The sequence below is a fragment of the Macrosteles quadrilineatus genome, unplaced genomic scaffold (genome assembly GCF_028750875.1).
Source record: "Macrosteles quadrilineatus isolate MER2022 unplaced genomic scaffold, UCM_ALF_1.0 Scaffold_3__2_contigs__length_128488019, whole genome shotgun sequence".
NCBI classification, from domain to species: Eukaryota; Metazoa; Arthropoda; class Insecta; order Hemiptera; family Cicadellidae; genus Macrosteles; species Macrosteles quadrilineatus.
The window spans coordinates 96,700,932-96,719,248 of NW_026542596.1; the positions used below are offsets into that span (position 1 = coordinate 96,700,932).

At 39.1% G+C, this 18,317-nt stretch overlaps 1 protein-coding gene across 1 annotated transcript in view; it reads left to right on the top strand.

Annotated features, from left to right (window-relative positions):
* The first annotated feature begins 127 nt into the window (after window positions 1-127).
* LOC128988547 (syndetin-like) overlaps window positions 128-18,317 on the top strand; it is a 30,217-nt gene continuing 12,027 nt past the window's right edge. The window contains exons 1-7 of the mRNA XM_054409932.1: window positions 128-408; window positions 1,617-1,811; window positions 2,878-3,014; window positions 4,274-4,451; window positions 15,234-15,422; window positions 16,852-17,043; window positions 17,971-18,097. Of these exons, the coding sequence (XP_054265907.1) occupies window positions 364-408; window positions 1,617-1,811; window positions 2,878-3,014; window positions 4,274-4,451; window positions 15,234-15,422; window positions 16,852-17,043; window positions 17,971-18,097 (1,063 nt within the window). The 5' untranslated portion in view covers window positions 128-363. The remainder of the gene's footprint in view (window positions 409-1,616; window positions 1,812-2,877; window positions 3,015-4,273; window positions 4,452-15,233; window positions 15,423-16,851; window positions 17,044-17,970; window positions 18,098-18,317) is intronic.

The window sequence follows — 18,317 nt, forward strand, 5'->3', positions numbered from 1 at the left end:
CTCTTCGATGTACAATCCTGTTGCTTAGTATCTAATTTTAAACCGCTGTGACTCTTTTGTCCGATCCTTTTTTACATTGCTGTGCTGTCTGTTCGTTGTCTGTCAAAATTGTCTTGTCAAACTTCAACTCCTACTTTGTATGACAACTGTGAATAGTAGAAAACGATTTTTAGCAATTAAATTAATCTACCCTAGATGGTCCGTGTATATGCATCGTAATCTGAATTTATGTTTAACATTTACAAAATATATAGTTTTGATTTCTTCTAGTATTGCCTCCCTATTCGCTTTTCATGTGTGTTGTCAAAATATTTGGTTAAGTAAGTTAACTTACATAGGCTAGTCCTGTTTTGAAGAATCGTTATGGATGATATCAAACACAAGATTTTTGAATTTATTTCCAAGCAAGTATGTATATAATATATTTTTTTAATTCACTCCGACTGTAGACCTTACATTTAGCTATGCCTAGTCTAATTAGCTGCATGCAAACCACATCTAAGTTACCTATGTTAGTTGTAAGGCCCAAGTCTAATTAAACTTATTGATTGATGAACTGATACAACTTTTTATGGCCAACATCTGATCACTTCACCATACATACTCCTAGTTAAAATCTAGGCCTAGTGTAAACATTTCTAGCTCATTAGTTCATCTAGGCTATATACGGTATTAAAAGTGTGTCATTGTTTTCTGTATATATTATGTGGAAATAAATAAACATTTATTCATTCATATATAAAATCCAATATGTATGTTTGTTTGTTTGTCCTTTATGGACTCCGAAACTGCTCGACAGATTGTAATGAAACTTTCAGGCATTATTAAACATTATTCAAGGATGGTTTGTGTGAAGTTTGGTGCAGATCCGTCAAAAGGGCTCCGCCCCAGTGGCTCTGGAGTTTCCCATGTTAACGTTATGAGTACTCATATTTAAATGGAATTAAAGAATCTTAACAGCTGGTTCAACTAAACAATTTGATTCTATGGTGTTCAATAGCATTAAAAAGTTAATAGGTTTACCAACAGGGTGCAGCACTATTATTTTTTTTAATTTATGACAACAGCTAATTATTTGCAACTAAAAGGTGAGTGAGTGCAGCGAACGAGCTCCAACCTAAAGGTGAGTGAGCGTGGCGAACAAACTTCAACCAGGACGTGATGGAGCCATGCGAACGAGCTCATCTTGGAAATGAACGAGCATTTGACATAAAACCACATTAGGACAGGACGTTGTCTGTCGGGCCAGCTTGTGGTTTATAAGACTGGACCATAAATTTGCATTGGGACCATTGCATTATGCATTAATTAATTGAAATAAAAACTTAATAAAATTAATAAACTTTGATTTTGTTTAGGACACTCAGGGGGTAACTTATCGCAACAAAAAACAAACTGGAATTGGATTTTCCAATTTGAAATTGGATCCAACATGCTTAGAAATGTTTATTAGAAACCCATTAAATAAAATGTAAATGCGTCAACATTTACCCCAATTCATCAGGTAACTGTACAACCAGTAGGCTATTACTAAGTATTGTAAGTTGTTACATATTTGGAATCTTAGTTAATCTCTGAGCAAGATGTTGTAAGTTATAACTAGGTACTTTTTTCAGAGCAATCCTGGTAAAGTCCCAATAGTTGCAAGATCATTTGAAACAAACCATAGCAAACCTGATGCAACAGAAGATAAACCTACTGTAACACTTGAAGATAACAAGAATGCACCATCAGACAGTGAAATCTTGGAGACAATTCAACCAGAGTATTTCCAAGAAAATGAATTTGATTCTTCTTTGTTTGAACTTAAGGTAAACCTTCAGACATTACACAAATTAGCCTACTTTTTTTTGTCCTTGGACGCTAGGCATGAGCCCGAGATTGTTTTTCACATTACTTCAGGTTAGACTGGGTGGTTGCAGCATTATCACTTGGATAAAATCCATTGGTGATTTGGAGGGATTTAAACCTGGGACCTTTGGGACAAAAGTCCCTCGCTCTAACTACTAGACCAGCTGGCTCCCCCATTAAAATTACAATGGAACAAATGGATTCTTAAAAGTGTACTAACACTCAGGCACTCAACAACCTTTCACCCAAATTTATGTTGTTTAAAAGTATAAAAAAGATGCTTGTTTTAAACATTAGGGTATCTGATAAACTGTGATGAACAGTTAATTATTTTAATTTTATTTATTGACTTTAAGTCTTAAATCCTTTCTTAAGAGTCCTTAGAGGCTAGCGGCCATCTTCGATAGTTTTAAACAGCTGCTGAAGAGTTATCTATCGTCAAAAAATATTTTTTTCAAATACCAAAGTGATTTGAATTTAAATATATAGTAAACCGTGATATTAGAAATGTTCTTTATAGTTTTTAATTGTTCTTAAAGGGAGTCCATGGAAGCTAATGGCCATCTTGGATTTCCCCGATATAAGAGCAATGCTATTTAGGTACTTAATTTCAAACAGCCGCTGAAGAGTTATATTTACCATCTCAGAATATTTGTTTAAACACCAGAGTGATTTTAATTTGAAAATCTAGTAGGTAGGCTAGACTGTAGGTAGTAGGTAGTAGGTAGACTGTGAGATTAGAAATTTCCTTTGCTTTTTTTTATATTTATTTAAAAGCTAGAACATCTAGGCTCCAAGGAATCTTATAGCTAATATTTTAAGACCATCAAACAACTTTGAAGCAGTTTTAATCCTTACCTTTTGGATAATATTTGTGGATTACGGGCAGAAATAACATTACGCTTAGCAGCCGATGACACTAAAATCATGAAGATAGGTGAACAATTCCCCAGGGACTCCAGTTACAAAAAAATCTCAGCATATTGCATGGGTATGGATGGATTACTAATCTGAATTTTGTTTCAGAAACTTCCAGATGAACTGTTTAGTGAAGTACTGGAAAAGGACTTGGCTCAACTCAAAAAACAACAAGTTGTTGTATCAAATCAGGTCCTTCAGTTAATACTTGAAAAACAGTCAGCATGTGAACAAGAATTTAACCGGTAGGACATTTAAAGACAATTTAGGCCTAAAGTAAATATCTTCAACAGTTTCACGCTTAAGGTAGTCTACTGTATATCATTACTAGTCTCATAAGTAACATATTCCGAGGTAATATTTCACTTTTGTAATTAAGTCAAAACTCAACGGTAGTATGGGATCAAGCTTTGGATATGCAGACTTTCATAACAAGCTATTGGCTAGGTTATACGCTCTTTATTTGTATGCCAAAATTGTGTTATTTTGGTGAATTTTGAAGTCTTAAAAGATTTGTTTTGATCACTGGTCTCAAACTCAACTGAAATTAATGTTACCATAGCTAATTTTAATCAATATCAAACAGCCAAAGAAATAGTCCTACTGCATTTTCATTCCAGTTTATAAATTTGTAATATTTAATAAAGAGTGCTGCTTACCTCTGGGGGCCGTAACTAACATGTAACTTATCAGAGTCTGGAAAGAAAAGCTAGACACAAATAAATAATCTTACTTTCTGGTACATGTAGGATAAAGAGTCAAGTTTCCATATTCCAGCTGGAATAGAAAGTAGCCACCCTTGGCACAGAATAATGTAAATCATGTAAAAGCAATAGAATTATATCAAGTTAAGTAAAGTTGGATAAGATCAAGAACAATTTGTGCTGTTTTAAGGGCAACCAGTATGTGTTTGAGGCGAACATGAAAGAAATGGCGGTCAGCGAGAGAATTTGATGATGGAGCTGGGATTCCAAATTTTTTTGTGTAAAAATTAATTGTCAATTTCTAATTTTTTTTTAAATTTCTATTATAATTTCTATTAAACAGGCTAATAAAAATAAATAAATAAAAATTACATCAAATTGGGCCTATTATGCCATTTATTATTCTATTAAAGAAATGTTGATTGTAGCTGTACCGCATAGCATTCCGTCTGCACATTCTGAACCAACTCTTAACTTAACCTTCAGAACCAAACAGCAGTAGATCACAATGTGTTGCAGTTAATTCAAAATGAAGTTGCCTGGTAGCTCCATTTGACCACATGTGTGAAGTTTATGTATTTTGGTTAATGAAACCAAAATGCCACATAATTTAGAAGTAGACCAATTCTGTTTAATGGTGGGATATTTTTTAATTTATGAAACCCTTATAAACCAAAAGACACTCTCATAGTATAATTTCCTTTCATTTATGATTTTACATTTCGATAGAGATGGTATGACGTTTTATGTGCTTTGGTATGATATTTTTTACTGTATGATGTTTTGGTTTACTGTTAAAGGATCGTAGAGGTGCAGTCGTTGGTTGGAGAGACTCTGGAAGTCGTGCAGCGTGGTAGGCAGGATCTAGAAATAGCTCGGAAGCATTTCACAACCGCAAGCTTAGGTATCCTGGCAAACTATCGGAAGCGAACTATTATCCAGGATCTTCTTAGATCTTTGAATTCCATCAAAACAATAGTAAGTAGTACATATTAAGAACTGCAGGTATATACAAATTCTCTTCCTTGCTGATCAATTTATTTTTTAACAAAGTAACTGCTATAATCTATAGGCCTATATTGATATTAATTATTAATAATTTTTTTTCTAATCTAATAAAAAAACCTTAAATTTATTACGAGGTGCAGCAAAGTAGTTTACACTTTAGTGTGAAAATAAAACCATCAAAATATATTTTTCCTACAGCCACCCACAAAGTGGGCTTCCTTTCACAGATTATAGTACAGACAATACCGTCATATCCACTTACCATAGATTAGCATTTTATGAATAAAAACCTTCATATATTGGATCAAAGTTCTTACATAGACTTCCAAATACGTTAAAAACTGAAAATAACATCAATAAATTTAAGAATAAGTTAAAAAATTACCTTTTTCACAAACCAATATATACATACTTGTTTAAGGATTTTAAAGTTTTTTAGTACTGTATTAAGTTTTTCATTTGACACTATTCTCATGTACTGTGTGTGCATATTGTGAAGAAAGATGAGTTGACTTGACTTGACTTGAAAGCCTTACTTTGGCGCACAGTTTTTATTTTGGGGCACACCAGTATTCCAACCTAACAACACAAAACAGCGTTCTTTTATTATGCACATAACGGATTATGTGCAAGCGTACACGGATGTACTGAGCCGACCCCTCGCACCGCCCCCAGACGAACAACTATTGGAAGCATGCCCCCCATAGTGACAGTGCGAGTGGCCGCCCCACATCCCTAACAAAATGAAAGGCCGTGGGTGAATATCAAAAAACAAACAGTTGTCAACAAAGCCTATATTAATTCCAAAATTCAACAAATAACAATAATCAACAATGTCAGCCATCCAAAGAATTCATTTAAAAATCTTTCAAAAAATTTACCCTTCTGAATTACAAACTGGTACCAGTAACAAATTAGGCCTAACAAGAAATAATTAAAGATGGTAACTGTAAATATACTTTAAACTTTGAAAAAATTAACAATTAAATAAATAACAATACTATAAAAATAAATAACGAAGAATCAATCATTTTGCGGGGCCCCCTTCAAATATAAAGTTTTTTTTAAAATGTTCGTAATTTCAAAGTATAACTTGCGTATTGCGTGGCACAACTATTATCCTTGCTGGTGGCAGGCGGTGGTGGTGGGTGACGATGAGTAGCTTAATGGTCCCCGGAGAAACTGGGCCATTGGCAGACCCAGGAGGTGGAAGATGGAGTGTCCCCCCCGGGCGACCCTCTCCGAGGACAGCAGCAAATCCAAGCCTCCCATCCGGGACCCTTTGAACACATTCCAGGCCTAACTAATAAAAGTCCATATAAACTTGAGAACATTAGGCCTACCAAGCTTTTCAAGAAAAATTCCATAAACAATTTCCGCACCACTCGTTCACTAACCAAAACTATTACAAATGAGATTTTTATTAAAAATATTTTTCTTTTAATAGGCTTTCCTTTATTTAAAACAGTCTTTAAGAGTTATAAAGAGAAAAATGACTAGACAAAATTAATTCAGATAAATAAAGCTTTAAAAACATAACAATAAATAGACTTTTAAATATTACTAACTTTAACAACACATTCTGACAGTAAAATTTTATAAAGATTGGAGTTAACAATAAAAAATATGAATTATCTGGTCCAGAAGGGTAAAACACATTAATCAAACACAAAACAATTATATAAATACTACAATAAACACTTCAAAAAACAGTTCTCACAAAATTTTAAAAATTCTTTGGCTGGAGGTGCATTTTTGGGTAAAACCGGTAATAACTCCGGTTATTACCAACCAAATTTGCTCAAATTGCTTTTAAAAGCTGTGGCACAGGTGCCCGCAGCTTTTAAAAGACAAACCCATGCCTACCAACTAGCCTGAGGCTAGGTAGGGGGTCAGTTACCTACGGTCACTCAGCAAACAGAAATGCGCTAAACTAAAACTTAAATAACTCGGTCATTTATTATCCAAACTTAATGAAAATTGCAGGGGACAAGTAAGAGCACTAATACTAACTAATTATGACCGAGCTTGGCCCCCAGGAGGCGCCATTACTTAACTAAAAAAAATTAGGCTGAGTGACATGGCCTACAATACAAATAACAAAAAAACACTATTACAGGGGACAAAGGGACAAAATTTACATTAAATAAGCTGTAGGCCACAATAACAAAACAAAATTGAGCACAAACTAGGCCTTAGGCCTAATAATAAATTAACAGGGACACAGAACAAACGGACCATAGCCCACACAAAAGAGAGTTTCAAAGTGAGTTTTCTTGGGTAATATCTGGCCTAGAGCCTCGGGGAAAGCTTTGAAAACTTGGCAACAACAAAAACTACTAAACTAACCAGAAAAACTTGTGGTTTGACCACACAAAGCTTGGCCAAAGGCCCAACAAAACTCTGTTCAATTCCAGCCTCAGAAATGGGTCTAGCGCCTTGAAAAACAAGTAATTGGTAATTAAAAGTAATACCAATGCACAGAAGGTGCTTAATACTTGTCTTTCACTAGCCAAAACCCACTCAAAGTCTGCACAACATGTGGCTGAAGGCCAAAACTAATTCAGAAACTTTCTAACCTAAACAAATCAAAATAATCAAACAACTTACTCATCTGACGACTGGCAAAACACTAACTACATGACTTGAGTAGACGATGAACAGAAGAACAAAATTAACAGTGACATTGAAGGATGAACACTGATATTCATCGAAGATAACCAAGTCTTGACAAATCGACAATCGCCGGCCTTCTGGTGAAAATGTGACAGAAGGCGGACATTGACTCTGGGTTGCAGGATTGCTGCCCGACCCAAACCGACTGAGTTCCGGCGCAAAGCCAGTACTCACACTATACAAAAAACACTGAGGCGTGACATTGGTGGGACGCTTGGTGGACATGTCACGGCTCAACCTCCCCCCCCAAAGGAGGACTTCCTCTCCAAAAAAAAAGAAAAAATAACCTCTCCCAATTCTAGAAGATCTCAACACCAACAGATCAACTCAAGTGTCTGAAGTGGGGAACGCCAAAAAGTCTTTCAACTGGAGGGACTACTCACCCCCAGGGTTTGCACTGGCCAGTGCTGGAAAATTTACTAGGGAAAAATCTTCAGCAGCGCACAAGGGACAGAAGAGGTGATCAAGCTCTCTGGCCCAGTGCACTTCCCACTCAGACACAAGAGTAATGAAAGATGACCTACGGAATTGTTCCCCGGAAAGGCTTCAGATGAGAAATGTGAGCCCTCCGGAAAACTTCTCCAGTCTGCGGATTTCCAAGCCGCACGGAGACAGGAGTCAAGAACTTCAAGATGCGGTGGGGACCTGACCACCGATGAGACAACTTAGCGGCTCTCTTGTCCACGGCCGAACTGACCGGATGAGCCTTACAGAAAACCAAATCCCCCACCTGGAAAGGATTGTCCAACCGACCTCGATTGTGCTTCCTCCGGACCAACTCCCTAGCTCGGATCAAGTTCCTCCTAGCCGCCTGCCAAGTTGCCTTGACATTGGCAGCACCAGGGGGTGGCAGAAGGTCGCCAATTTTCCACACATTTGCCAAAGGATTATTGGGTGGATAGCCCAACAACAGCTCGAAAGGGACCGCCTTGTGACTCTCATGGTGTGCAGTATTGAAAGCAAATTGAATCCAAGGAAGTTCCTGATCCCAGGTGGTCTGCTTGTCAGCATGAAAAGCTATGAGAGCGGATCGAAGATTTCTGTTGAACCTCTCAGCATGGGAAGGCTGTGGATAGTAAGGGGAAGTGGTCACATGGCGGATACCGTGCCCAAAGCACATTCTTTTGAAAAGGTGAGAAACAAACTGAGTTCCGTTGTCGGAAACAATGGTGGCGGGTATTCCAAAGTGTTGGAACAAATGGGTACGAAGTGCCTGCACGGTGAGCTGTGCAGTGGCGTTCCTCAAAGGAAAAAGCCAACAAAACTTGGAGAAGGCATCCACACAAACAAGCAAGAATTTGTTTCCTGACTTGCTACGTGGGAGAGGCCCCACATAGTCTATGAAAACCTTCTCCAAAGGTCTCTCCGCCACCTCAGATGACAACAACCCATACTTGGTATTCTGAGCAGGCTTGCTTAGCGAGCATGTTTGACAAGAACGTACTCGTGCCGCAATGTCCCTGTCCATACCCTTCCAGATGAACATGTCCCTAACCTTCGCAATGGTCTTGTGAATCCCTAAGTGCCCACCCACAGGGGAAGAGTGAAAGTACGCAAAGACCATGGGTACAAGAAGACTAGGCAGCACAACCTTAGGTTTACCTCGCTGTCGGTCTCGACAACAAAGGGCACCCTGGGACAGAAAATATGGGGGGTAGGCTCCCCCATTTTGAAGCTCACCAATGATCTTAGCCAGCTCGGGATCTTTTAGCTGATGTGGGATGAACTCAGAGAAGGCAAGGGGAAACTCCAGGAGCACGGCACACCCTGTGTGCTCCTCCTGATCAGAAGGTTGGTCGTCAGGTGAATGATACATCCTTGATAAAGTGTCAGCAATCACATTCTGCGTGCCTCGAACATGTTGCACTTGGAATTTGAGGGAAGATATCTGGACAACCCAACGACCAATTTTCCCAAGCTGGCGAGGATGTGCAAGGAGCCACGAGAGCGCTTGGTTGTCGGTTTCCAGCAAAAACTCTTTATGTTCCAAAAAACGTCTGAACTTGTTCACTCCAAACACGACAGCCAAACACTCTAACTCATACACAGAAGAGCTTTTCTTTTCGCATGGGTTCAAAGTGCGTGAGGCATACGCAATTGGCTGCCTAACACCATCTACCTCTTGAGACAACACAGCCGCAATTGCGACGGAGGAAGCATCGGTTTGCAAAACAAACTTTCGACTGAAATCTGGCATCGCCAAAACTGGAGGTTGCATGATAGCTTCTTTCAGAAGAACAAAAGACATCTGTTGTGCTTCACCCCAAACAAACTTGGCGCCCTTCTTCCGAAGCTCATTGAGAGGAGCCGCCAACTCAGCCACATTGGGGATGAAGCGCCGGTAGAAACCCACCATGCCAATGAAACGGGCAATGCCTTTGACATCTCGGGGAGGAGGAAAATCCCTGATACCCTGGGTTCTAGCCGGATCGATACAGACACCTCGAGAAGATACTAGATGACCTAGGAAAGAAATCTCAGCCTGAGCAAAACTAACTTTCTCCGGATTTACGGTAAGGCCAGCCCTAAGCAACCTATTCATGACTTCCTCAAGATGAACCAGATGGTCTTCAAAGCTCTCACTGTACACCAAAAGATCGTCAAGATAGTTGAACACAAATTTGAACTTGACGTCATGAAAGATGGAGTCCAGAAGTCTGGTGAGGGTCTGGGCCCCCACAGCTAGGCCCATGGGAACACGTGTGAACTGGTACAAGTTCCACGGAACGCAGAAGGCAGTGAGAGGTCGAGATTCAGGTTTCAAGGGAATCTGATGGTAAGCCTGGTTCAAATCAAAGACGGAAAAATACTTGGCCTTACCGAACCAATCGAACGCCGAGTGCAAATCAGGGAGAGGGACAGAGTCAATTTCAATCTGAGCATTCAACTTGCGATAATCTAGAACCATTCGAGACTTGCCATTTGGCTTTGGAACTAGAAAAGCTGGACTTGCGTAACTTGAGCAAGAAGGCTCAATTACCCCATTTTCAAGAAGCTCATTGATGATTCCACGGAGTGTTTCCATTTTGGGTGGAGCAAGCTTGTAAGGATGGGAACGAACTGGACGGGTGTCAGTCAAACGGATTTCGTACTCCAAAAGATTGGCGACTCCAAGCTTTGGCGTTAGCACCTCAGGAAAACGAGAACACAATGTTCTGATTGCTTCAGCCTCGCCAGGAGTCAGATGCCCTAATGGATCAACCTTTGGTTTGCTGGGTGTCTCAGGCTCTACCACAGCTGCACCATCCACAATTTCATCTGCGAAAGGAATGAGCACCCGTCTTGCGAAACGAAAGAAGCACTGGCCTCTGCCTAAATCCAAAATCAGGCCACAATGCTTGATGAAATCCGCTCCCAAAATGACAGGAATGCAAAGGTCCTTGGCTACCCAAAAACTCCACACCCAAGAAAAATGTTCAATCTTGAATTTCAAACGGGCTTCATAGATGATTGGAAGTGGGGATTTCGAGGCAGTCCAGCAGATGTGGGTACTTCGCTCAACTTGCTTGATTAGCCCAGAAGATTTTAGATTTTCAAACAGGGAAAGGGAAATGAGACAACGGGCTGACCCAGAATCCACAAGGGCCTTCTGCACCGTTTTACCTAAGAAGATGTTGAGTCGGGGGCAAGTTGAGCGCGCCGCTTTCACTCCCATGCATGCAAGCTCCCTCATTCCCCGCGACAGAGGCTCCCCAAAACCAGCACTCCCAGAAGGGGCAGTACTCACAGAAACCAAATTCCTGCTGACTTTCTCCAAAACAGCTTTCTCACAGGGCGGTTTAGGCAAACTTTCCCCTTGTGAGCTACTTAGGTTTTTGGACAAAGTCCCAAGATTAACCCTCTGACGACACTCTCGTCTCAAGTGACCTGTTAGACCACAGCCAAAGCAAACAATAGGACGCCTCTGTCTCTGCGGTGTTTCAGGACCTCGACACACGGATGCTACAGCGGGATGGGGACCAGTCCGGGGAAGATGCCCCGCAACGTGCTCCCTTTGACAATCAGCGTCTTGAACGCTCCGTGAAAGGATGACCAACCTATCCAGGTCTGCAAAAGAAGAAGGCTTTGGAGCAAAAATCAGTCTGGACCGCTCCTCAGGCTTCAATCCCTGCAAGACAATGTCCACCAGTTGGGGTTCAGGGATGTCCAGCCGTAGGACACGCCACACGCCACAAATGTCACCCACATACTGACTGAGAGTTTCATCCAATTTTTGAGGTCGAAACACTCTCTCAACCTTCAATCTCTCCATGACCCTGAAGGGGACAAAGAGCTCAAGCACTTCACTGTGAAAATTGTCAAAATTTACTCCCCGTTTCAAACAATCTAACAATTTGTCACCAAGAGGTCTCAGGCAGAGTGGAACCAGCAGTTCCAACACTACTGAGTCCTCCATGCCTGGGAACTCCTTCAGGTGCAACACCTTTCCCAAAAACTCTAACAAAGGTTCCACCTCTAAACCATCAACTGGGCGAATGTCGCTCAAAACCCCAGCAATGGGATTGGGCAGTGGAGCAAACAAACCCATTTTGCTCTCAGTCAGTCGGCTTACCTTCAAAACACACACAAAAATTTTACAACGAACAATTCACAAAATTAACTAACTAAAGGCTCTGGACTGAAATGCCTACAGTCAGATGAGGTCCCAAACAGAAGAACCTGCCCATACACACCGCCTAAGCCACCAAAACAAAAACACGGACTTACACTCACGACATACACACAACATACATACACTAAACAACAACACCTAACATTTGTGTGATGAGGTAAACACACACACACAGTTTCAATTTTGGGTTTGGCCATGCTTTTGACACTCTTGCTCCCAAAGGATGCAAGTCATTAACCAGATTCCACCCGGTGACTCGGCCAAGGGCGAGCTCCTAATAAAAAACTACAACAACAGTGTGCTTACCCCAACACGACAACATTTCTTCAAAAAATTCCTAAGACTGCCAGACCAGCATCACCCAAAAATCAAATCCAACCACCGCCCTTCGTGGATAGAGCACAAGAAACCACGCTCTGCTACCATCTGAGCCGACCCCTCGCACCGCCCCCAGACGAACAACTATTGGAAGCATGCCCCCCATAGTGACAGTGCGAGTGGCCGCCCCACATCCCTAACAAAATGAAAGGCCGTGGGTGAATATCAAAAAACAAACAGTTGTCAACAAAGCCTATATTAATTCCAAAATTCAACAAATAACAATAATCAACAATGTCAGCCATCCAAAGAATTCATTTAAAAATCTTTCAAAAAATTTACCCTTCTGAATTACAAACTGGTACCAGTAACAAATTAGGCCTAACAAGAAATAATTAAAGATGGTAACTGTAAATATACTTTAAACTTTGAAAAAATTAACAATTAAATAAATAACAATACTATAAAAATAAATAACGAAGAATCAATCATTTTGCGGGGCCCCCTTCAAATATAAAGTTTTTTTTAAAATGTTCGTAATTTCAAAGTATAACTTGCGTATTGCGTGGCACAACTATTATCCTTGCTGGTGGCAGGCGGTGGTGGTGGGTGACGATGAGTAGCTTAATGGTCTCCGGAGAAACTGGGCCATTGGCAGACCCAGGAGGTGGAAGATGGAGTGTCCCCCCCGGGCGACCCTCTCCGAGGACAGCAGCAAATCCAAGCCTCCCATCCGGGACCCTTTGAACACATTCCAGGCCTAACTAATAAAAGTCCATATAAACTTGAGAACATTAGGCCTACCAAGCTTTTCAAGAAAAATTCCATAAACAATTTCCGCACCACTCGTTCACTAACCAAAACTATTACAAATGAGATTTTTATTAAAAATATTTTTCTTTTAATAGGCTTTCCTTTATTTAAAACAGTCTTTAAGAGTTATAAAGAGAAAAATGACTAGACAAAATTAATTCAGATAAATAAAGCTTTAAAAACATAACAATAAATAGACTTTTAAATATTACTAACTTTAACAACACATTCTGACAGTAAAATTTTATAAAGATTGGAGTTAACAATAAAAAATATGAATTATCTGGTCCAGAAGGGTAAAACACATTAATCAAACACAAAACAATTATATAAATACTACAATAAACACTTCAAAAAACAGTTCTCACAAAATTTTAAAAATTCTTTGGCTGGAGGTGCATTTTTGGGTAAAACCGGTAATAACTCCGGTTATTACCAACCAAATTTGCTCAAATTGCTTTTAAAAGCTGTGGCACAGGTGCCCGCAGCTTTTAAAAGACAAACCCATGCCTACCAACTAGCCTGAGGCTAGGTAGGGGGTCAGTTACCTACGGTCACTCAGCAAACAGAAATGCGCTAAACTAAAACTTAAATAACTCGGTCATTTATTATCCAAACTTAATGAAAATTGCAGGGGACAAGTAAGAGCACTAATACTAACTAATTATGACCGAGCTTGGCCCCCAGGAGGCGCCATTACTTAACTAAAAAAAATTAGGCTGAGTGACATGGCCTACAATACAAATAACAAAAAAACACTATTACAGGGGACAAAGGGACAAAATTTACATTAAATAAGCTGTAGGCCACAATAACAAAACAAAATTGAGCACAAACTAGGCCTTAGGCCTAATAATAAATTAACAGGGACACAGAACAAACGGACCATAGCCCACACAAAAGAGAGTTTCAAAGTGAGTTTTCTTGGGTAATATCTGGCCTAGAGCCTCGGGGAAAGCTTTGAAAACTTGGCAACAACAAAAACTACTAAACTAACCAGAAAAACTTGTGGTTTGACCACACAAAGCTTGGCCAAAGGCCCAACAAAACTCTGTTCAATTCCAGCCTCAGAAATGGGTCTAGCGCCTTGAAAAACAAGTAATTGGTAATTAAAAGTAATACCAATGCACAGAAGGTGCTTAATACTTGTCTTTCACTAGCCAAAACCCACTCAAAGTCTGCACAACATGTGGCTGAAGGCCAAAACTAATTCAGAAACTTTCTAACCTAAACAAATCAAAATAATCAAACAACTTACTCATCTGACGACTGGCAAAACACTAACTACATGACTTGAGTAGACGATGAACAGAAGAACAAAATTAACAGTGACATTGAAGGATGAACACTGATATTCATCGAAGATAACCAAGTCTTGACAAATCGACAATCGCCGGCCTTCTGGTGAAAATGTGACAGAAGGCGGACATTGACTCTGGGTTGCAGGATTGCTGCCCGACCCAAACCGACTGAGTTCCGGCGCAAAGCCAGTACTCACACTATACAAAAAACACTGAGGCGTGACATTGGTGGGACGCTTGGTGGACATGTCACGGCTCAGTACGCTTGAAAAAAAGTTGGCAACACTTAAAGATATTATGACTACGATCAGCTGGTTTAGCGTTTCCCATTTCGTTCAATGTTTGGATTTAACCTTACCTAAAAACGTGTTGTACAGTGTTTGAAAGACAAATTATTTATATGATTTAAAGTAACTGTAGAAAAAATAATATGTGTAACAAGAGTGCAATCTGCCTTTGCTGCACTAGAGAAACTTTCCACTTTCGCCTATGGCTCATGCGTAGACATTTCCCTCGTGTGCAGCAAAGTGCCACTTTGCCCACTAGTTACACAAATAACTATTTTTAGTCAAAAGTGTTTAACAAAAGTATAGTATAGGTTAACTTTCTATATGAATTAGTTCTAAGATACTGTACTATTGTTGGTCATAATTATATTGGCTCTATTGGCTAGTAATTCTCAGCTGTGTCTAAGGAATATGTTCGCCTAACAACTATTCACTAACAAGAGTTGTCACTAACAAGACTACAAGATTGTGCCACTCATCTTATAATCATCTCCATTCATACTTGGCTTAAAATAAAATACCTACATTCTTATGGTCGCCATTTAGAAGTAAAGTCTTAACTATAGCACACTCCGCGTATGACTCATTCAACTACCGTACACTCTATTTTAACAAAAAGTTGGCTACAGTTGGTCCTTTTGGAGGGGATATCTACATCGTTCCAAAAGGAACGATGGTTTGAAGTAGACTTAATTCAAACCAAGAAATTACACATACAGTACCAGTGATGTTGTTGTGTTGTCAGCAACTGACGGAGAGTAGGATGCAGGAGATGCTGGCTGCTGGAGACTTTGCTGGAGCCATCTCTCTGCTGGTCGAGTGTCAGAGTGCGACGGCCTTGTATCGTCACTTCAGCTGTGTGGCTGCGCTCAGTGGCAAACTGCAAGACACTCTCGTCATGGCTGAGGAGCAGCTAGACCAGGCGTTGTCCGGGGTGAGACCAGTAGCCAAATAGAATCGTAAATTACATTGAATTCTTAAAAGTTGTGTATTTGATCTTGAGAAGTCAGCTGATCTTCATCATAAGGCTTTTAGTAAACGATACTGAGTAAAGAAACAGCTGATCGTAGTCAATAAAGCTACATAAGACATCTTACTTTAATTCTATACACTCATACTTCACTCATGTTTGGGTCAAGTCAAAATGTGCTCAGATTTGTTTCTCCATCTCAATTAATGATATAGCAGTACAGTAGAACTTTTTCTAATCAGTTAAGCAACACCGTACCACATTCGGATAGTAAAAAGTTCAGGTAATTGGATTTTTATTTATTATTGAAATTTGGGGTGTTTTATAGAAAGTAGGCTACTTCAACCTAATAGCGAATAAAACTAGAAAACACTACAAGTTATATGAGTGGTTTAGTAGAGTCGTGCGAGCACCTTGATTCCTGAGCTGAGCTGAATCAAGCCAAGCTCATGTGATCGAGCACCAAGTACACAAATTGAGCCGTAGTGTTACTGTATAGAACGCATCTGCAAATATTTTGCAATCGAAAAATCCACACTTCTGACACCATTGTGAAGGTTAATGATAAGGGTTTTGTGACCACAAGAGACGATGTTTGATATCTGCTCGATTACGGGAGAAGTTCAGGATTTTCCACGATCACAGGCCATGGCTATTAGGTTGAAGTAGCCTTCTTTAAAATCTATTCTTATTACTAAAGTTTATAAATAACTGAGGTTTTTAAAATTTGTTCTTTAAGCGATCCGAATAATCGGTGATTTGTATAGTTGTAGTTTGGACAATTGGAGCTCTACTGTAGTATAGTTTGTTTGAGAAAAATTATTAGGCTATGGAATGAACTTAACTTACGTTAAAAGCGAGTTTCAGACAGTTTTGGATACACAAAAAATTCACTAATCTGAAGAAGTCTGTGGAGGGAAAAATTTAGGTTTTTATCCTTAATGAAAATGTGTCCCTACTACTTACTATTTACCCTACAGTGGATTCGCAATAAAAGTTTCGCAATTGCAAGAATCCCTTTAACAAAACACTTAGCCTACTTAATTAATTGTCATAATGTGCTTAGGTGTGTTTTAACATGTACAGTTATTGAAACATGAGTAACAATGGTTGATAAACTTGAGTAACTCAACCACTAACCTCCTAATATACTAATAACAAGGGATGTTTAACAGGATATTTTAGGCCTAAACCAGAGGGATTCAAGCTTCTCTTATAATGAAACCAAATACTTTTGGATCATTTTTAAAAATAACTAACAGTATATTCAGCTCTACCTAATTTTTGTAATAGTACAACGCATAACAAAAATATTCTCAATTTCAATATTTCACCCATCAAAATCATATTTCTGTAATATTTTCACTTTCATTCTACAATCTTATTGTTATAGGTATGTTACAATTTTGACGAGTCCATCTACAGCAAGTTGCAGGCAGCTTACGCTTTATTGGGCAAAACACAGATAGCTATGGATCAGCTGCACATGCACTTCACTTCGGCTGTGCACAACTCTGCATACAAAGTTGTGCATGCGCACACACAGCAAGACAGCAGCAAGAAACAGTATGCAGCTCTGTGCAAGGTAAGGATAGAGTTTGTGATTTGTAGGGTTGGGTGTGACTGGATGATAATTTTGATATAGGATTGAGATTAAATTTTAATATGATAAATAGGTTACATACCTTATAAATCCGACAAACAGCTCAATTTGACAGAATGTTGTTTACTTCTTTCGGCTTGTAAAAACCCAACCTAGGCTGGGCGCACACTGATGCACCATTCCACATGAAGCAAAATGTTGCACAACGATTTGCTTGAAGCATTTTGTTTCTTTGCTTCTCCAGTGTGTGGGTGTTTCGAGCATGATTCAGCATTTTGTTTAAAGCAAAAATAAGAAAAAAAATAAAGGTAATTCTTACTAGTCCTCTACTACACTATAGTATTGTTTTTACATGTGTGACGAGGAAGTCAACGTAGCTATTGATGTATGTCAGTTTTTGCAAAATGATGGACTAGAAAGTAAACATTGGGTTCACACAATCAATCTGCTGATAGACAGTAAGGCTTTTCTCTCAGAAATTAAATCAGAACCAGGGAAAAATTTTACAATTATTGTCGAATATTGCTATACTATTTTATTGGAAGGGTTTTAAATACTGTAAGTGATAGTGTAAGAAATTATTATTAGATAATGTCGTGATGGTTATAAATAACCTTGGTAATTTCTTAACTATTTTACTACTTTGCATGGGCTGTATGACTATCCAAGTGGTAGGAAGAAAAATGTAACAACAATTTTTCCCTCTTCAACCTACTCCCTGAAATTTTCCTATTCCAGTAAAAAATATCAGTCTTGTTTTGTTTTCAATTACTCCTGATTTGGAGAGACTTCTTCAGTAATGTGTTATCGCAATCAAGAATCCCTGGCCAATTTTTAACTATATTTTTAATCCTTTGCCTTTTAAAAGAGTAGTAGGACTTGGTTGAAATGACTTAAACTTTGTTACAGAGTGTTCCAGAAGACAAATTCATCGTCTGCTTGGTGGAACTATGTAAAGCCCTGTGGGGAATCGTGCTGAGTTACCATCAAGTGGTAAACTGGCATCAGCAACACAACACTCAAACTCATGTTGGAGGTTCGTACCTACTATCTTAATTGTTGTGTCGTGTATTTATTTAGTACCGTATTGTTAAGTAACTAAAACTTGGTTCTCATATAAAATTTTTTATTTTTATTTACCTAACTCTCTTGGCTATTGAGACTAAGCAGGTTTTTCACCTTGCCAATGATGCCTCTTGATTATTCTCTATCCTCCACTGATTCAGTTGTGGTCCACATTATAGAAAGATAAAGTG